We start from the raw sequence: 22804 nt of genomic DNA on the forward strand, positions 1-22804 counted from the left end.
CTGCTCATGCGCGAGTCAAATAGCCAATGAAAAATGATGTTTCTAACATAACTAGGCAGGATGTTATTAAAAGATCTATTCAGAAACAGCTTTCAAAATTTGTTTCCTACTTGATTTTTGGCAAAAATGGCAAAAACCTCCAAGGGTTAATGTATTAAGATGCCACTTCTAAAGAATGGTAAAAGCAGCATCAGAAAGTAGGTCGTTGTCCAAGACTTTACTAAATGAAATAATTTGAGTGACCTTGAAAAAGACTTTTTATGATAATTGTTACCTATAGGTGATTTAAGAGCGAACTTTACTATGCTCACTGAGTCAAGAACTAGCTAATGTATATAATCACAATATATGTCAAAGTAGTCATGTATGCACCTTAAATAAAATGTCAATTATTCTTCTAAAATTTAAGAGTCAAGTAATGAGTCTATTTATTACTGGTCATTAAGCAATCTGCACCCTACCATCTGGGCCCTACCATCAATGCAGTGCCCTACCATCAATGTAGTGCCCTAATGACAATGCAGACCATATCAATGCAGCACCCTCCTATCAATGCACCACCCTACCATCAATTCAGGCTCATACAATCAATGCTGGATCATATCTATGCAGGGCCACATCAAGGCATCAACCTACTATCAATGCTGGGGCCAACTATCAATGCAGGGCCCTACTATTAATGCGGGACCATATCAATGCAGGGCTCTACTATCAATGCAGGCCCTACCATCAATGCAAGGCCCTACTATCAATGCAGGGCCCTATAATCAATCTAGGACCCTTCTATCAATACAGACCATATCAATGCAGCACCCTACTATCATTGCTGGGCCCTACTATCAATGCTGGACCATATCAATGCAGGGCCCTACTATCAATGCACCTCCATACCATCAATGCATGCCATATCAATGCAAGGCCCTACTATCAATACTGGACCATATCAATGCAGGGCCCTACTATCAATGCTGGACCATATCACTGCAGGGCCCTACTATCAATGCTGGACCATATCAATGCAGGACCCTACTATCAATGCTGGACCACATCAATGCAGGACCCTACTATCAATGCAGGACCCTACTATCAATGCTGGACCACATCAATGCTGGGCCCTACTATCAATGCAGGGCCCTACTCTCAATGTCAAGTCCTTAAAAACTAAACCACTTTTTGATCCACTCTACGTTTTTCAGCAAAAAGCCAACCTCAGATCTCATACAGCAATTTAAATTTACAAACGAAAATCTGACACTGGTAAGAAACTACTGAACATAAGCATTTAATCTGATACAGTGAATGTTCACTGACACTTGCAAGTCATATGAATTTCACTTCATACCTATTATTCCTTTGCACATGACTGACGCTAAAATTACTGTGTTTGAAGGTTTGGAAACCCATTAAGAATATTGACGGGTGTTTTATTATAGGGTATAGGCAAGCTCTCTCAACCTGAAAATCGTTTTATTATCACTTGAGTATTTCACTAGAATGCACCTGATCATTACTAAACAATGGGAAGAGTCTTGGAGCAATAACCCAATCTGATCTGGTAGATAAGCAGTACAAATCATACCCTTGTTAGCATGCTCCACTGCAAACTTAATTTAAGTACTGCAAAATCCCGTCTCTGAATTATTTCAAGACAAGATTTAATAAAATTTAGCAAAAGTACAGATCCATTACTAAAACTATCTACACGTGTAAGGTGACAGTTAATGATTTTATATATATATATATATATATATATATATATATATAGAGAGAGAGAGAGAGAGAGAGAGAGAGAGAGAGAGAGAGAGAGAGGGGGGGGAGCTGGAATCATCAAATTCTAATGGCTTCTTCAGACATCTATTCCCAAATTTAACATGGCAGCCATATACTGGTAATATTTAATATAGAAACATTCTATGGAGCTATAACAAGTTCACTGGTTTCCACAAAAACTAATTATTTATACACAAGTTAAAAAAATCATACACAACACTACACAACAGAATTCAACCCAACAACTTTATTTTATACCACTCAACTGTTTCATGTTTCAAAAAATAATTATTAACTGATAAGAAACAGACTTGCTACAAAAAGAAAGCATAATACTTAATTGATGGCATTTCCAGAAATGTAAGGTAGTGAAGTTTTATTGGTCAGGTCCCTAAAAAAGCCTTGAAGGATGATGAAAAAGTTAGTTGTCACGAGTTGTTTTTGTTTTTTAACTTGAGCCTAGGCTTCACATCTTTTGTTCTAAGGTATGATGTGCTGACACATCACAATACTGTCAAAAAACATGTGACATACTGGTGTAACGACTACTGTACAGACCCTGGAGCAATAGTTCAATTATAGGGTTTTCGATAAGACCAGTAGATGTGCTTTCACACACTGTTTGTCTTATGCTTTTGAGCTATATGTTCAAGCAACTGGGAAAACATAATGACCAAACAAGCCTAGTGAGCTACACCTCTTCTGATTGAAAAAAGATATGATGTTTAACTAGATCTAGACAACTTTGAATTAAGCATAGTCTGTGACATCTTTATTGATTGTCAACAAGTAAATAATCTGTAAACTCAACCTTGTGACTAATGGATTTTATTTCATTATGCTGTTTATTTGGCGGTTTAATGGATAAACAAATCAAAGAAAATTGGATATAATGATTCTTCATATCTCCTAAGACCAATGTATTTCAATATTTTTTATAGCAATAAATGTTACAGAAATTGATGTCATAAATAAGTATTACATCTCTGGAGTCTTGCAAAACATTTCATACTACAAGTATTGTAAGTTGGCTATTTACTTCTGAAACACCATCTATGGGGCAACACAATTTACACATGAATGGAGATAGCTTCACACTAGCATTATGGACAAAATTTTAACTTTTTTTAATTCAGACCAATAGTATAAATATAAAGTTTGCATTTACAGTGCTTTTCATAAACCATGGGTGGGGGGGATGGGCAGCACAACAATACTATGAACGTTATATTATGTCAAGAAAAGTAGAGTAAACTGCCGTACCTTAAGACCATACCATACTAGTCCATCATGGCTGATCCAATAGTGGGAACTGAACCCACACCAATCTGGTCAGGAGTCAAACACGTTAACCAATTAGCCACTGTGGCTCCTTATCATAAAATGAATGGTGCCCAAATTGTCTAGTACCTGTAAATTCCCCGAATAATAAAATCCACTATAATAATAATAATAATCCACAGATTTTGAAGACCATATAAGCTTTAGATTTTGAAGCTCTTCAAAAGGACTATATCACTTTTTTGAAAAGTATGGTGTAATAAAAAAGGCATATCAAACCATCCACAACCAGAACACTGACACAAGAAGAAAAAATAGGTAAATGTTATAGGGACCAACTCCTTTCAAGTGAAATATGTTGTTAAAAAAAGACTAAAAACTTGTGTAAATTTTATCATTGCATTGTTCTGTACAGTCATTTTCAAATGTTCAATTTTGTATACGGTTTCCATTTATCCAATATATACCCTCTGTCATGGAAAATAATTATTTCTATCATAATTGTTACACAAGCTTTGAAACGGATGTGTTGCTCTTAATTGCTGGATAATTAAATTAACTAAAACTCATAATAAAATTCATTATATGTTCTTACCTGCAGGCAAACATCCCGACACTCTGAGTTTGTCCTAATATTACTACAACAAGCAGCAGCTGAAAACAGAAAATATGTCAAGAATTGATCATGATAAAAACATGAATAAAGTACATTTAGTTATTCCTTCATTCTAATCTTATATCCATAGACAACCTTCATTACTACCATATATACTTGCTTATAATTTACTTCCAACTGCAAACTGCACTGACCTGATCTGCCATTGCATAACACAGAAATAAGATCTGGGCCTATGCAGTTTATTGAGACTAAGCAAATAAACAAGGAACCTGATCTGCCAAATCTGGGATTACACTGTTTGCACTTTCTTCCTCAAAAGCATCAGATTTCAACTATAAAATGGCATATGCTGTAAACATCCTTTAAAACAGTATTTTGTCCTACCACCAGTAGAATCACATGTACAATGTTGCATCATCTATCAAGAGTATTGTAACCAAACATTTGTTACTGTCATTTAGTGCCAAGGCTATTGGAGTAGAATGCCTTGCCAAGAGACACACTAAAGTAGCCAACCTAAGTGGCTCTACAGCATGATTTGAACCCACACCCTCTAAGTCAAAAGTCTAGCATGCTAACTGCCAAGTTACTGTGTGTGTGTGTGTGTGTGTGTGTGTGTGTGTGATTTGGATTTTTTAAAATGTAGCTTTAACAATTTTTCAGTCATATCGCTACAATGTCTGTAGTGTGGCAGTTTCGAGTTAATGTCTATCACTGGGCATCATGCCACAGACATGTAGCATGACTTCCCACCCAGTCACATTATCCTGACACCAGGCTGACCAGTCCTATCCTAATACTAACCTCTTAATGCTGAGCATCTAGCGAGGCAGCTGTTAGTACCATTATTTAAATAAGTCTTTTGTATGACTCAGCTGGTCTTCAAACCCGCATAACCACTAGACCATCGGAGTTGTCCAAGTTACTGTGGCTTTGTGAACTTTTCTGAAGGCAGGTTAGGAAGTGTACACATTATCTTCTTAAATGGAAATGTGTGTCATATACAAGGATGATTTTTCAACTGACAAATAATGTTGCTTCTTGACAACTTTCTGCTGCTGATAAAAACTAATTATTTCATCTGCTGAAGAAAAACTAACTTGAAAGTTAGATAAACTGCTTCCCCCTCCAAAGCTCAACCAAGGTGCAACAGTGCAATACATGACTAATGATAGGCATTTAATACAACAGATTTGCTGTTGTTGTTGTTGTTTTTCTAGGGTTTAACACCATTTCTCAGCACAAGATAGGCTATACATGGTGGCCTGTATAAATGGTGGAGGAAGAACCCTGGAAAACCCAGGGAAGAACCACCGACCCACAAGAAGCTACTGGCAGGCTTTCCGACGCTAGCCGAGCCTTGGACTCAAACCCACACAGACAGAGGTGAGATGGCAGTGATCCGGAATGATGAGCGATTTAGACCACTCGGCCACTCGGGGCCCCCAACAGATTTGCCTCATAATGTTTTTTAATTGCAAGTGGACCATTTGAGATTTCACCTAGCCATGTTAAGATCAGCATAAGACTATGACATGCATGATAGATTGAAAGCTGAATGTTGTCTGAAATGTCCAAAATGTACTTTTTATGCCAACTCATCTTACATCATTCTATTTTGCACACTTTTCATGTGACACTAGATTTTGAAGAGCCTCTAGTTTTTTGCAATCACCTCTGCAATATCAACATACCATATGTACTTGTAAGTCAAGTCAGACCCAGACATGCCATTGTATAATGCACTGGCAGATCAGGATCTATGTTTTCTATTGTACTGATTATTCCTAGCAAACTGCACTGAGCCAGATGTCAGTGCAACATGCGACAGCAGATTTAAGTCTAAGTAATAGGGAAATAGACTCAACTTAAAAGCGATTATAGTAATTCATTTCTCTTGCTGTTTCCAGATAATGTGAAGCTTAAACCTGTACAAACAAGACTGAAAATAAAAAGAGCTGAGCCCTCTTAAAATATGAAAATGTTTTATGTCAATCTCATATTGCAACTGAAACACAAAATGTGATATGCCAGTCTTAATTTGCATGATGTACATTTTGTACAGCAGATCACTCATATTTACATCGCATACCATTCCTTTCCAATTCATTAATAAAAAAGGTATACTGTAGAATATCATCAGTTAGGGGTAGGATATCATCACTACAGAGAGAAATGGATACCAGGCATATATTTTTTAAGGCAAGAACTTGTAATATATCTTCATTTATCAACATTATTTTCTTGGTGTGAATATTATGTGTATTATATTGTGATGTCATGTAAATAATGATGAGTGCATTTTCTGATATATAATTTTTGAATGATGTAACAGGCGTCCCACAACCTATGACTCGATAAAACGCTGTGTCCCATAAAAACCCTGCACAAACAAATTACTTTCAAATTTAATTTATGGTGTCCCAACAAAGACAGTGTCCCAATATACAGAATAAATATAGTAATCTATGCTCTGTTTGGGGGGGCCATTTAAAATTTGTCATGAAATGATATTATCCAGGAAAAGTTATCAATAAAGCGGACAAGAGATAATTATTCTGACTTCAATAGGCGTGTTAAATTCTTGGCAGTTATAGCATATTAATCTTGATTGGCTAAGCAAGACACGGAGGGGGGGATCAAGGTTTTAAATAATTACCTTGCAAAATTTTGGTGAAGTTTTTTTGTGGAAAGGGAAGCTGGCTTTGCTCAGTAAAAAGTACTTTTCTCATTAAACTTGTCCAATGGATGAGTTTTGGGATGTTGTGGGACAAAGAAAGATTCTGCTTCATAAAAAATGGAGCATGTCTGAAGAACACAAAGCCTTGTCTCAATCACATACAATATGTTCATTAAAATTAATTTTTAATTATTTGCTGAATTTATTCACTTTAAATTCATACTTCCATTTTCCTCAAGTTCAGTTAATCATGCATCCCTTGTCTTGAATTGTATACAATTCATGTATTGTCATATAATATATCTCTTATACGAATTTGGTCAGATTTAGGGGTTTGTAAATAACAGAAATCATGTATTGTAGGAATTTCATACATGATTCTGATACAAACTGTGAGAATTAATTTAGGTCTTAAATGATGTGTATCATGTATGCTAAGAATTGATTTTACTATGTCCATGTTGAGTCTATTATGTCAGTGAATAGCAAGTAATCTAGTTAAGACATGACATAAAGTCCATTAATTCATTTGTGTAATTAAGTTGTGAATTCTCTAAACCAAGAAAAATGTCACATGTGGACCAACACCATTCAACTAGTAGTTTACAGCCCATAATGGGATGAAATAGATATTTAGGAGGTCTAGTTAGTCATGGTTTCTGTTAGGAATGCAAGTAGCAGCTATGAAAAATACATCAATTTCAAAATAATACAATTGTACGTCAGTATCAGATTGCAAACTGACCACAATAGCTTAGTTCTGTTGAATTATGTTAAGATGATATCTGACATGAGTGGGAATATTGTTAGATGCCAGAAAAAGACCAATCTGACACATTTAGGTCACATTTTATTTATTTGAAGGAAAAACTGATCCATATATACCTGTTCTACACAGTGGTGACGGGTGCAGACTGCAACCAAGTTATGATTGATGACCCAAAGAGATTAGAGAGAGAGATAAAGAGAGTAATGCTGACCTGTCATCAACAGTGAGCTAGAAAGACCAAATGCAGCCAGGTTATACTGACATACTGGCAATTTGAGTTCAATCAGTCACTTGATTCTATGAAGAAATTTATTTTATCAGCATAACACAATGGCTGATTGCATTTCACATAAATTTTATAATTATATTTCAAAGAGAAAGTGTATAATTTAAATGTCATGTTCAATTTTATTTTGTTTATGCAACTAATAAAACTGTTATATTTTACATACAGGGGCTCGTGTTGTTCTACTCTATTATCTTTGCTCAGATCCCTGTTATTATTTCATTTTTTATTTTATTATATACTTGATCTGGGCAATAACACCATTATCAATCATCTCCAAGATAACGATAAACAAAACACCATAACAGGTGGGGGATCATCACATACAAATTCCTCGACTCACATTGAGAATGGAGGATAACTGCTAGTATGGATCTGCATTGATATGGTTCTAGCTATTCACAGACTGAATGATTTTATTGCAAGATATTTGCATTATTTGATTTTTCCAATTAGGAGACCAGTATCTGTTGACATTCACTTCTTAAATGAGGTAAGGTTATTTCCTCCCATAGGCTTACTTTAAACCATGCATGGCCTAGGGTGGGGTGCAAGATCCACACTGAGTGGTAGCAGCAATGTAAAGGAGACTGCATAACATTAAGCTATCACTGCATGAGACTGTCTGCATAACAACAGGCTGTCATTGCATGAGATTGTCTGCATAAGAACAGGCTGTCATTGCATGAGACTGTCTGCATAACAATAGGCTGCCACTGCTCTGTATGTTTATTTTTTATAGCATGATATATTTTTTCATTTCACCCCCATTTTAAGTTACCAAGGCTAACATTTACCAGCTTTACATGTGTTCTAGATTAATTTTGTCGTTTAGAAATTACTATGTATGGTAAATGGGTGATAGTCTGACATACATAACCACTACTGTACATCTTTGTAATAGTCACTCATTTCTGCACAATGTCCGATCAGATACTAATTGAAAAGACAGCTGTCATTTTTGTTAATAGTAATCCTGTTCTAAATTAAAGTGATTCTAGAAACCAGAGCAAGCAATATCCCCCCTCCAGTTGCAGCAAATCAATACTAAGAACACAGTGCAACAGATTTAATGTGCTTCACTGGACCAATCAGATTCATAGTTAGTGATATGTTAATGTGTAGGCATATAATAAAAATAATAAACTGTACATGTCAGCAACAAAAAAAATGCAAATAATAGAAAACAAGTGACAAATAATGGGGATTGTTTCTCTATGCATTCAATAGACACTTGCAACTCAAGTAAAAACCTCTTCTAAGTCCATGAAATGTCTAATGACATATGCTACTTCCAGTTCCCAAGTGAACATATAAATATATTTTGATGCCTCAAAGACACCACAGGATAAAAACCAAACACAGCCAATGAAACTTCACAAAAAGGAATATGATACTATTAAACAAGAGTGATGTTAAAAATAAGTTGAGCTATACAACTCAAATGGAATACTGAAAAAATGCAGGTTATGCTGTTAAATGTACACTGCAATCTGCTGATGTGGATGCATTCTGATTAAGTTCCATCAATCCATTGCTGAACTCCTCTTTCCCCAGACCAAATTTAATGGTCAGTTACACTCTGGCTACCAGAGCCTCACCATTGGTGGCAGGCTCTAATTTTGATACTGCCATTGATGACAAGTCAACAGAGGAGCATGGGGCCATCCATTTAGTATGTACACAAAAATATGGCAAAGCTTGACCCCTCCACCCCCACCCCCACCCATACACATGCATACTTTTTTTACACACCGCACCTGTGTATGTATGCTTGATGCACCCCCCCCCCATTCTATAGAATGGCCTTCATTAAATCCATGCAGAAACCATAAAAGGATTAATATTAACGTGTTTAATAAAACATATAGTCCACTGACGTTGAATGTTTTGCTGCATCAAAGAAATAAGGTGTGTAACTTTCAAAGGTTTGTCTAGTGATCGCTAAAATTCAAACAACAGTTGAACAGGTTATATATTAGACAAATTATTACTGAGGTTTCACACACACACACACACACACACCGTTTCCTATGTGTATGTACATTATCAGTAGATCCCCCATACGCATGTATACATATTTGGGTTAACCCCTCCGTACGTATGTACTAAATAGATGGCCCCTATCCTGGTTCTTATTCTCCACATGATTCAGACTGGTCTTCAACAAATATGTTGGTATCCAGCTTCTGGACAAGTTATGTTTTATTTTGCATCAGATGATAGTAAGTATCATTGTTATGGTCAGTAAACCGTAGCCATGTTAAACAGAATTTAATTAATAAATTTGACTAAGTGATATGCAAAATTTCCATGTTACTGTTCCTGTGGTCTGGGAGAATATTTTAGTAAGTTCCACAATGAAAGTATACCAGCTATGTGACAAAAATGCTAATGATGATACTGTTACTCACTGTTAAGACATAGCCTGTTGAACATTGGCTCTTCACTAAGTTTCAGTTTTTCAAAAACATATACCCTGGACTTGCAGTATAAAATTCCTACAGAAAACTCTAAGAGCCACTTAATGTCTCTATAATAAAGATGTTCTATTTTCTATAAATCAAATATTTTTCAAGGTTTTGCAGTATTAATCATTTTTGACACCTGTCAATTCAAGCCACAGGGTAATAAATTATTCACACATTATATCTAACTCAGTAAACACTATATGGTTAGCATGCAGACAGTAATCAATGGTGCAGAACATTTATAATTTGTCAATACATGTCACACAATTACCTATCTTATCCTCCTCAAAACAAAAGACTTAAAAATGATGGTTGGAGAAAATATTTGGTTCTAATTAGCAACAGTAACTTGATGAAGTTTTGTAGGAAATAGATTTTATACAAATAGTCTGACAATATTTACATGGCTTCAACAATTAAAATATTCTACTTTCATCTTTATATTTTCTTACAAAGATTAAACAGTAGTGTAAGTGTGATCAGAAATGTAATAATCAATCACAAGTTAATAAATCAATTTCTTAAGATAAATCATTACTGAGAAATTATAAATATAGTTTAAGGGATGTCTTTTGTGATGTCTGCTAGCTTTACTCATAAGAGGAGAGCCATGGTCTTATGGGGTTAGGGTCAGTAAAAGTTGCCCACTAAACATGCATCTTGAAGTGTTTTTGACTGCTGAACCGTAATTCCCCATGTAGGTTACCAATCTAATTACAATTCTTTTATATAGTCTAGTATGAAATCAGCACATACAAAACTGAAGCCCATTTTTAAAAATATTTTAATTGGTATTATTCCAATCAGACCTATTGTATTCTTATCAGAAATGTTGACAATAATCAGGGTTTATTCTGCTTAAAATCAACATCTACTTATTTAAAGTAGATCTCACAAACAATAATAAAGGTTCATGTTCTGCTTACTGTATACACTTAGATTTAAGCCAAGTCCAACTGTACAGACCCAGATCTGCCAGCAAAAAATGTGCTGGCATACCTGAGTCTGTCCAGTTTGCTAGGCGAAATCAGCAGAAACAAACAACACAGACCCTAATCTGCAGGCATATTATGATCTTTGATCTTTGCAGTTTGACTCAACTTTCCAAGCAAGTTTATATGGTACCTCTCATATTTTTGGTCGACTTCTTTTTTGTAGCCAATCAGATAAAGTTTTCCATCTGGTATTAGAGGGAGAATTATCAGTAAAAATGTAATGTAGGGAATGCTGGGCTTCACTTTTATCAATGTGAAGGCTGTAATTTGCTTCAAGAATGAGTCAATAAAACATGACCTTGTATACATGTCCATCCGATCTCCATTATGTCAGAAATATCAATTTTAATCTCACTGGGTATAATTATAGTCTAGTTTGAAGGGAGGGATCTCTCACTGCCACCCCACCCCTTCATTATGGGAGAAAAGTGGAATCTTCTAAATAATGGAGAGGGAAAAAAGATTGAGCTTTCATTAATCTCCTGTGCAAACGATTTTTGGCCACTAGTATAAATTTTAACTTTGTAAAATGCACTTGTTTCTGTCTTCGAAAAAAAGGAATAAAATATTTAAATTACTGCAGTCACAATGTATTTTTTTAATTAAAAGGCAGAAGGGGGCAGTTATATGTATCAAAAATGAAATTTATTCAACAAGACATTCTAGAAGGACACACATATGGGGAAATGACTCCATAACATATTTTTTAAAATTCATATTATTAAATAAATATTAAATTATATATGCTCACAGCAATATAAATTAGTCATAATTTTATCTCCCTTTAAACATCTTAAGACTGTTATTATTCAACTTATCATTTCCACAAGATACATGTATATATCATTGGACTGACTGCAAATTTTCATTATAATATAGAGTGTAAAATTGATATATAAATAATTAAATTCAAAAATTGACATTAAGGACAAGATATTGATATTTACTAGAGTTTCTAAATATCATCGTTATCATCTAATTTCACCTTTTTCCTGAAAGGGTTTTCTAGGTCTGCAGAGACCAAAATGGAATATAATAAGAAACATACAAATGTCTCAGAAGGAACAACAATTGATATCTAGAAACATTTACTGTCATAGCGACATAAGTCCATTTTCAATTACATGCTAATACAACAGGGCTAAAAATTAACACAGCCAAGCTTACATTCTGCTAGTTAAAAGTCTGAAAAATTAGCAAACAGCATGATGATTATATCAGATAATAACTTCCAAAATGTTCCTAAAACTGAACAAAGTTAACTTCAAGCTCTTACAAAAAATACACCCAACTTCACGTTACTCCATAAAAGATTATACTGGCATGCAGAATTAAACAGAACAAAATATGCAGTACAAAATCAGCTCATTAAAACGTATCAAATCAGCACATGGCTGAGCACCTTTTTTATTGCCTTTTAATTACTATCAAGTTCACCACGATTCTGTGTGCTTGTTTTAGTTCATTGATGAAGAACTTCCCATAATGTCACGAGAATAAAAGGAAAGTATTTAAAGCTTATTTATGGTCAAATATATTTGCTGGAAATTTAGACTTATTATCAACCTTGATGGGGATGCTTTAGTTAACAACTACCTTAATTAGACAATACTTAATTGTACAAGAACAGAGATATTGTATGCTGTACACATGTGCTCAAATGTTCCTGGTATAAACAATATGCCATGTATCAAATTCTATTTGATATCAGAAAAGTTTATTGAGAATTAAAATATATCCTGCATTGGCAGCTTGAATCCAGTTATTTGATACACTAATTCGTAAAATTCAATAATGCAGGCAAATCTAAAAAACTAAAAGTATAACAGTACTAAAGTGCTTTACTTCCAACAAGGAAACAAAATGTTTTATACCCACATGCACAAAAATAATAATAATAATCACTTTACTAAATATAAATTTAAATTATATGCATATATTTAAAATGCATGCATTAGCGATGGTCAAAAATTATGATCAAAGGATTTAGTGATTTAACCAGGATTTTCACACAAAATGGATTTTTACCCCTTTGTTATTTTTTAATGGTTAGGAGGTTGTTTTTTTTTAAGGGGGGGGGGGATAGTTTATACAAGACCCATTACAGTATATTAGAATCGATGCATGTGTGTGATAAATAACTTTTATTTAATAAAGATAAACTGTTTATTGTCATGATCAGTACAGTGGTTGTGTGTTGTGACAATGGCACAGCATGTAGGAAGTGAGGCATCATCTAATACCAAATACTACATCTTGTGTAATTGTTCAAGCTAGCAAGGTTGAATTGGAAATACACTTTTAATAACTATATAATCAATTCAAGCATTTCATTACATAATTGCAAAAAGTCACTTTGAAAGTGCCTGATTATGACATCTGAGCTAGAAGACAAGAAGTTAAGCACTTGTATTAACTGACTCTTAATATAAGTAAATGTTACAGATTTTGTTATACTCATGGCCAATCAACTGTGTGGAAGTTTTGTGCACTCTCACATTAAGGGGCAGGGTTAATAAACTAGGATGGGGAATTTGTACAATTATTAAATAATATCTACATATACAGTACTGATTCACCTTCACAGTGATCCAAGTTTCTAGAGAAATGGTCATACCCGAGACTATAAATTTATGTTTGTAAGTAAAAAATGTTATAAAGTGGCCATCTGGCAACCTTAAGAATTATAAATGCAGCAACCTGAAAATTACATCAGCACTTTCTAATTATAACTATGTTTTGTGCCAAGAAAAGCACATGAAATTTAATTCACAGCATAATCTCATTGTGAAACTGACCCTTCTACATTAACAGTCATCATGTGACAAGTCCTGTTCACAGCCTATAAAAACAATTTTAGTTTCTGACATAACCTGTCATCAGTCTATATATGACCTATGCATTTAATATCAGCAGTCAGCTGATGGATGATACAAATCCAGAACAATTTGGACATGGATGCATAAAAATTACAGTTGGCATTAAAATAATGTCAGACAAACAACCATAAATGCAGAAATAACTGACACTTTAATAACATAAACTATCATCCAAAGAAAATTATGGTAAAGGCCCTCAATGTGTGAATTTAAAGCAGGCAATAACAAGAGATTGTACAAAGTCTGTCTCAAAAGAGTTCAGTAGGTATACCTTTGTACTTGCTAAAATAATACATCATCAAATAAAAAGATAAAACAGCCATGACAATATGAATGCTCAATTATTGTGAGCAAGGGTGAATTTCAGTTTTGGTTTGGACTCATATTGGTTGCAAAGGCAATGCAACTGAAACTACTGTAGAAATCAGTACCATCTTTACAAGTCATTATGGGTACCTTTTGGACATGGCATTATGGGTATAAATTGTATTACACTATCATTTTAAAAATTGTTCGCTGACAATAAGTGTTAAATTAAAAATGAAATGTGGTACCATTTTTTTCTTCCCCATCTTGTGTAAAAATTATCCACATCTAGATAATGGCCACTTCATGAACAAATTTCTGTATTTGCCATATTCTTCAACAAATCAAACTGTCAACCAAAACTGAAATTCCTTTACCTGCTTAAAAGTGTGCTGTCAGGGCTTTTAGTGATCACATTTGATTTTATGCATTTCTTCTGCAATTTTTAAAGGCTGTGCCTATTCTATCCATCTGTGACAAGCTTTGGAAAACCACCAAAAAGTGCATTTCAATGGCTGACCTATGCAGAAGCAGATGATGAGAGTTCCATGTGCGTGACCAAATCTACATACAAGTACTATTAAAAGTAATCAATGCTATCCCTTATGCTCAACAATTTATCTTAAAGCTTCACATTTTCTCATCCTCTACTGTTCAGTTCCTACCCAGCTGAGATTCACTGCAGCAGAACCTGTGCAATCCTGTCCTTTTTTGTATTTTGATTACTTTTTGTGTGACTTGTCAATTTCCAAACAAAAAGAGTAGTACAATTCATTGATCATTTTTTAAATAGAAAAAAAGTCATACAAACTGTAAATGAAATCAAACAATTCAGGTACAGAGATACTGGCAGCATGAAATTCATCAACAAATTTTGTTTTCGAAGGCAATCTCCACTCAAGTATTCTGGTGACATTAGTAATCATTTCTACTGCACATGGCATATTTGAATATTATATAACTCACACCAAACTTAAACCTACAAATCAGACTTATGTTCCAGTGACAAACAGAATAAATGGCAATGCCTACTAAATACATACAGTTTTACATTTTTATTGTTTTGAACTCTTAAAACCATTTAATTCGTTATTTTGAAAATACCTAGGCATGATACAATGATACAAATGTAGTTTCATTCTTTTTTTATTTGACATCTGCATGTTTGGCTGAAATAAAAAAAAATTGATTAAAGTGAAAAAGTAAAAACAAACATGCATCCAAATTATTTTAAGTTGTTTATGAGTATATTCAATGTAAACGTACAAAGTTTTCTTCTTGTCATCTTTAGATCGGTATTATCCTAATGTATCTTCAAAATAAGTTTAAAAACTCATTAGTTATCCAAAAATAATCATTTTAGAAAAATGTCAAAAGTATATAATGTATAATGTAAACCTGCTGCTAATTTAATAAACTACTTCCAAGGTATACTCATCTTTACTGTGTGTTTGATAATCCAATTTCAGCTTCCCAGTCGTGTTGCATAACGTTATTTCTGCATGCTAAAGAACTCTGATATCTTGCTGTTGTATCGTTCATTTTTTGACAGCATGACAAAAGCTACTTTCTAGACTGTTTGCTGACTCTATTAAACAAGACCTGTCTAAAAATGCATACATGCATATTAATGTGTATTAAATCTTATAAACCTTGCAAGAGAAGAATGAAACTTTAGTTACAACAGGCGCACTGGTCTACATTACAGACGGGTTCCATAGCAAAGGCTTTATCTTACAAAATCTGCCAAAAATTCGGAAACATTTATGGAATGAAGTGTAAAGAACAACAGAATGAACACAAACCATAAATCAATATTCCAAACAAAGCTTTAACATAATGATAAAACACTACATGGCCCGCCATAGCACAAAATGTATGTACTTGAATGGCGACCTAGATCAAGTCAACACAAAACGCGAGTGAAAGAACTAAGACCGACCTACCTTCTGCAAGTGTTAGGTACGGTAACGCGATGGCACAGAGTGAAAGAAAAATCATGTTGGTAAATCCTGACATCCTCCTTCGAATGATTTCATGATTATGAAAGGTTAGTGTTTTGCTGCTCCAGTTTTTTTAATCAGACACGTTGTCTTTCCTTCCAATCGGAGGTCTACGCGAGATCTACAACAATATGGGCTATTCCATTCTTCCCCCAGGGGATAATAAATTCACTCAGGCATAATTGGCATGACCCAATCTGCACTCTGCTACCGTAAACATTTAAATCTCCCATGGTTAAACGGAACGAATTCGAAAATTGAACATAACGATGTGCTGTTAAAATACATTAGTTAAATGTTTGAATGCAAAAGACTAAAGAGGCGTTTATTCATATAAAACTGTTAGCGGGAGGGAAATGGATACGCAATTAGGAAAAGAGGTTTAACTCGAGCACTCGAGTACTGAGAACGTCCTATTGTTTGACGGAACACGTCGATGATAACAGCATTGTCCCAATGTTTATATAACGGTCAAGTATTTGACTGGGTTTCGGTTACATGTTAATCGTTCGATGGCCGACAAGATAGTGATTAAAGCTCCATTATCACTAAGTTAATGGTATAATATAAAGGTGGTCAACATTAATCGCGTGTCAGTAATTGTACAAATCAAACCAACTGCAGAAGATTTACATGTAAATCTCTCCACTTTCGCCCCTAGGCTGCTGACATCCAACCCATGCTTCTGGATTTATCTTAATACAGCGTGAAAAAAGTATCATACGAGTTGGGGGGGGGGGGTAATGGGTGTTTTTGTTTTTGTAATTTTTTTTGGGGGGGTAATGTTATTAATTTGATAAGACTAATCAATTTCAATCAAGTTCAATTTTCGATTGATATGCATTGCATAAACGATGCCACCAATGTAACAATTTATTTTTAAAGACAAAGAAGAAGCACAGAAACCTAAGCTGCAAGAATGAATGTCTATCCTTTTTTGTCTGCAACACTGTAGAATTTGTTACTTGCAGTAAATAACACATAACTGTATTTATGTTTCCATATTTATTTATGGGTTTTGAGGGATGTGTTTTGGGGATTTTATTCTAACTGTAATGTGATAATTACATATTGTAATTAATATCACAAGAAAAACAATTCAGTATTACCTCATAAAAAAAATTACTGAATTTTTTTAACTAACGTTGGTGTAGCTACAGCAGTGTTTTGAACGAAACATATACATTATTTTCTCTAAAGAGCAAGAATTTTTTCATTATTTGTCAGTTACCATTAAAACGATTTACTTTACACACATGTAGACGGAGGAAGGTAAATAATCGCGATGGTTAAATTGATTGCTGTTCGTTTTTTATGAAGTCCTCTTTCTCCTCATCATCAGTATAGTAGTAATTTATAATAGTGTATTTTTTTAAAGAGGATAACATATTTAGCGTTAAAGCTAAACTATATAAATATGTATGTATGTATCTTGTTGTATGGTTTAACGCCAGTTTTCAGCGCACACGATAGGCTATACATGGCGGCCAGTATTAATGGTGGAGGAAGAACCCGGGAAAACCCCGGAAAGAACCACAGACCCACGAGAAGTATGTATGTATGTATGCACGCATGTAGGTAGGTAGGTCAATAATTATAATCCTGTCTATGAAACTGTTAATTATCATCGTCGTATTCGTGATTATCATCATCTATATTATTATTATATCCAATCATCTCCTCCCTGACACGAACACATGAAATTACTTTTGACTTGCCCGTTGCAATTTACCAACATCACGTGCATACAGGCAAACGTTGACACTAATTACCTTCTTTCAGCATCAGCTAAACATAGTGTAGCCAGGAAGATAAGAAAATTGTTGACAGCTGCCTATGTCTGGTTTCTATCGCCAGGGTATTTTTTATGTTAAATTCCTGCATGAAATATGTTTTTCAACACACACACACACACACACACTCGTCCCGTGTATTATTTGCTCGTTCATTCTCGTCCGGAGCAATGATTCTATCCTAGGTACCTTCATTTGCAAAAGTGTGCATTCTCAGATCTGGTATTTAGCTTTTTCCGGAAACAAGCTTTGCTTATTCGTCCAAGGGTCATTGTCCATGACATTGTGGTCATCAAGTAAATTATCCAACTATAACACAATGTCGAGGTTAGTGTATATTCAGGTGATCATATAGTTTCTTTTCTTGGGGGGGGGGGGGGGGAAGAACACTTGAACCTAATGATAACTTACAAACCTACTCGACGTTGTTAGCTCATCTTTGCCACTTCAACTACATTGAAACCTATATAAACAATGATAACTAAAATGTCTTTTTTCTCTTTTAGTAGCCTTGTTGTTTTAGTGGCTTCTCAGAAAAAAAATATATATTTTATGTTACGGAGAGTTGTCATTAGCAACGATGTTCCGAATGAAGCTTTACACTTTCAGCTTTTTGAATGTGGTAATGTGATTGGTGGCCCTCGCCCATGGAAGGAATTTACCAGGAATTTACCCAGCATGGGCGGTGCATATTCATCAGTTGTCAACAACATATTACCTAGGCATTGAGATGCTTTTACCCTACAAGAAGAAAGTTGTGTTTGGTTTGTGTAGTTGCTCTTAACCCTCCCTGACCACATACCAATAACTTCCAGAAGCTTTATGGGAAGTCCAACTGATTTGACCAACAAGTGGATCGCTTTTTACTGACCTTTCTGATAGCTCTAACCCTAAACCTAATTCTAATTGTTCCGCTGACCAAATGTCAGAAGAAGACAAAATCGGAGATCTACTTGTTGGTCTTAATACTGCTATGTCCCTAAAACAACAGGTTGTAGAGGGTAACAACTGCAGTAAGATCCGTGTCTCGTCGAAATGCAAGAAATTTGATTTTGCTACTACGGAACCTTCAAATGAAAATCTCTCTCTCTCTCTCTCTCTCTCTCTCTCTATATATATATATATATATATATATATATATATATATATAATGCGACCAAAACATTTGGCTAAGCAACAATATCGGTAGAAATCTGAAAATAAATGAGCTACTGGAGAAGAGCAATCTATTTTCAAACCTTCTGACACGTGTTACACCTTACAGTTGAAATTCTTTGTCATCTTGTGGGAATTAAAATTTATAACTCCCTGCCGTGGCGTCAAGTCTCCATGAGTAAGACTGTTACGAAATGCGATCCTCTGCCCAACGGATTCACATTTCTTTTTCTACCGGCTATAAAATAGAGGAAGATTGATGGACAGTCATCTGACAGTCACCAACAAATCACTTCCGACTGTATGGCTAACATTTCCTTTTCTATTACCGTCTTTTCTGAAATTAAGAAATGGACAACAATAAAATATTACTGACTATTTTCTGAAATACGTTTTGCGTCTACAAGGAACACGATGATGTGTCAGTTTGTTCACCTATTTTCATGATGGACAATAAAAAAGGGGGCGGACAAATACTTTTTTTGTCAGATAGCAAGCTGCTTTTCTTATTCTTAAAGTCGAATTTTTTCCCGTGAGCTCATCTAGTGGGTCATTATGTGCCTCCCCATACTCCTACAGACGTGCTCTGTGCCTTGTATTTTCTTGTCTAATATGCACGCGTTTAAATTTACTCACATACTCTACAACAAAAAAATTGTAAAATTATTATTATTATTATTATTATTATTATATTTTCAGACATCATTTTTACCAGCCTTAAAATTTTTTATTCAAGACTTGAATTTGATGACATCTTTAACAAACAAACTCATCTGTTTACAAATTCAACCAAATATTTTGTTGACACTACCCCGGGGTTTCTTCTCTCTGCGATGCTGAATCCCAGTGTTTGTGCTTCACGTTCTCTTTGCTCGTAATTCAGCGTGTTGCTTAAAGCTTTACGAATTATGAAATATATCTAAGTCTCACTTCTTCTTATTGGTCGCTGTTACAAAAAATGGACTTATTCCACCTGTGTGCCATCCCATTATCCACAAATGTTTTATTTAATTCACTTTTGGATCCCAGCATATGTGTACAAATTAAATTGGTGCCTTTTTTTAAAAAAAAGTACGTTGTAGCACAATTCACTTTTCTTAAAATTTCATGCCAAAATGCCCACGTGGCCTTCATCATGAACAATAAATGTCCGAGAATTCTAAAAATAAGCTGAAAAAGGAGCAAGCAAATGTTACATGCATCCATCTATGATGTCGTGATATACTGGAGTTTCCCATTCCTGTCCTGCCGAAGAGGGAATGCCGTGGAGTCAAAACACCATGTTACGTATTGTATATCTTTATTCAACCAAGTTATGAATCATGAATACCAATTTAGTTCCTTTGAAGATTTGCACAACGTTTTCTTTATAGAGCTTTCGTGTGAGGTTCAATAATACAAAGAAATCAGATTTTCTTTTTATATAAACTCGGGGGAAAATTGGTATGCCCAATATGATTCCGATATCCACAAAATAAAACTTTTCTTTCACTTGAATAATTTGACTTTTATTGATAACCGCCCATAATTTGTAGCGTGTTTCATCCCGCAAACCAAATACAATAGGTTTAGAGGCTTAGGCACGCCAATGCATATAATTCATTATATATCCTTTATACAAGTTTTCCTGTAATACAAATCTAAAAACATAAATTTCTATTTATTCCCTGGTCAGCTGTAATTTTGACAAAATAAACTTTCATCCAAAATGTACAGGGATTTTTTTCTTCTTTTTCAGCGGTTATTGTAAAAGGTCACCGTTTTCCTCCAAGCATTACTCTGTACCAGTTTAATCGCAAAAATACATACATTTCGAGGGGAGCAAAAGAAAAAAAAATGAAATATAAATAAAGGTAAACAAATGATTTTGTTAAACCTTTCGTTGCAAACATGAAATATGTTACCGCTGGACAACCACGCACAAAAAAAAATATATTTTGAACAGGTTCATTAATTCTCTCTTTAAGTTAACAGTATGTCAACATTATGTTAATTTGATATCTAGCAAGTTTTGATAAATTCATTGTACATGAAAGAAGCAAATAAAAACGACATACGTTTTAACTGAGATTTTATCGCGTATTACATAGCCATTTAATTTTAACATGGCTGGCCCTGCGTTCAACCCGTATTTCCATCGTACGATAAAATAGAACTATATCGCCATTTGACACCCACGCGTCCATATTACTAGATGAGCATTATCTAACTTTTTGCAAAATCCAAAACGTGTTCTGGATGTTACTCATACTGTATGGCTAAAATGTTTAGGAAGCGTGAACGATTTTGGTTACGTTATAAAATACAAAACCGTATTCGCATTTGTTCCGTTTTGGAGGAAAGAACTCGCTTGATATAGTGTATTAATGCGTCTGCGCCTTACAGCCTCAATGTATCCTCATGCCTTATCAAACTCGGCCATTTTTCCGACCTAACAAAAGTATCCAACACTAGAAATTATAAATGCTTTTTATCGATTTAAAACTATTTACTTTCTATTGAAACGGAATGGTGACAGTTCATCAGATTCTCAGATAAATGGAGGAATCTTAAACGGGTATAGGAAACTTCGTAAGTTCGCAATCCTAAGTATTTAGATCGCTTGAATACCGTACACTTGGTGCATTCCAATTGACCATTTTCGCGTGCGACCGAAACTATACAAGCTATTTTTCATTCGATCGATGGTATTACGTATTGTACTGTATTTGACTGACGACGGTACCGGCATTCGACCGAGTCGTAACTACTTTTAGTTACAGCTCCTACCGTCGACTCAGTGGAAGACGGCTTGGCGCAATAAGTCATCCTTCGAATTGACTCTGCGCGACCCGTGATCGGTCGAATGCGAACATCTCATGTTAATATCTGTCCTGTGCGGGTTGTAGCTGGATATAAATTTTAAGAATTCAGAATTCTACCGGATATGGTTCTGATGATATACAAAAAACAAGACTGAACACTCAAACCGTTAACGGTGAAATACAGCGTTCATAGTAGTCAAAGCTAATGCGATCTGAAGGCGATTCGAGTGGCAAAATCTGAAGCATCCGGGAAAAACTATAGATAGATGTTCGCTGGCTTTCACAAATGCCATGGTTCGGGATCGAATTTTGACAAGCGGAGGTGCCAATGTAATTAATCTGATTTGGAACAAGTTTTCAACAGCTACAGGTGTATTTCAAGAATGAAATAGACAAAAGTACTCTTGCATCACGTGCTAGAAACTGACACAGTTAACACACCGAAATAAAATGACTCTTCTCATTAAAGTTCACGAATAGTTACAGTTAACGCTCAAACTGATAGTTAACATACAGAAATAAAATGAATCTAGGATCAAGTACTAGAACTGATACAGTTAACACATTGAAATAAAATATACATCGGATCATGTTCAAGAACTGACACAGCTAACACACCGAAATAATGACTATCGCATCAAGTTCTAGAATTGCTAGAGTTAAGACACCGAACTACAAGAGAACAGACATATACCAGACTAGGGCCACAATGATATACATTTCAAACTAGGGCCACAGTGCTATAATAAACATTCCAGACTAGGGCCACAATGATATACATTCCAGACTAGGGCCACAATGATATAATATACATTCACGACTAGGTCTACAATGATATACATTCCAGACTAGGACTACAATGCTATAATATACATTCCAGACCAGGGCCACAATGCTAAAATATACATTCCAGACTAGGGCCACAGTGATATAATATACATTCCAGACTAGGGCCACAGTGATATAATATATATTCCAGACTAGGGCATCAAT

At 34.9% G+C, this 22804-nt stretch overlaps 1 protein-coding gene across 1 annotated transcript in view; it reads right to left on the reverse strand.

Annotated features, from left to right (window-relative positions):
* LOC149779321 (reversion-inducing cysteine-rich protein with Kazal motifs-like) overlaps nucleotides 1–16181 on the reverse strand; it is a 202770-nt gene extending 186589 nt beyond the window's left edge. Inside the window, exons 1-2 of the mRNA XM_089939933.1 lie at nucleotides 16003–16181; nucleotides 3647–3705 (exon numbers count right to left, since the gene is read on the reverse strand). Coding sequence (XP_089796059.1) covers nucleotides 3647–3705; nucleotides 16003–16075 — 132 coding nt within the window. The 5' untranslated portion in view covers nucleotides 16076–16181. The remainder of the gene's footprint in view (nucleotides 1–3646; nucleotides 3706–16002) is intronic.
* Nucleotides 16182–22804: the final 6623 nt, after the last annotated feature.

Source organism: Sinohyriopsis cumingii, chromosome 17, assembly GCF_028554795.1.
Source record: "Sinohyriopsis cumingii isolate HCF-2022 chromosome 17, ASM2855479v2, whole genome shotgun sequence".
In the NCBI taxonomy this organism is placed as follows: domain Eukaryota; kingdom Metazoa; phylum Mollusca; class Bivalvia; order Unionida; family Unionidae; genus Sinohyriopsis; species Sinohyriopsis cumingii.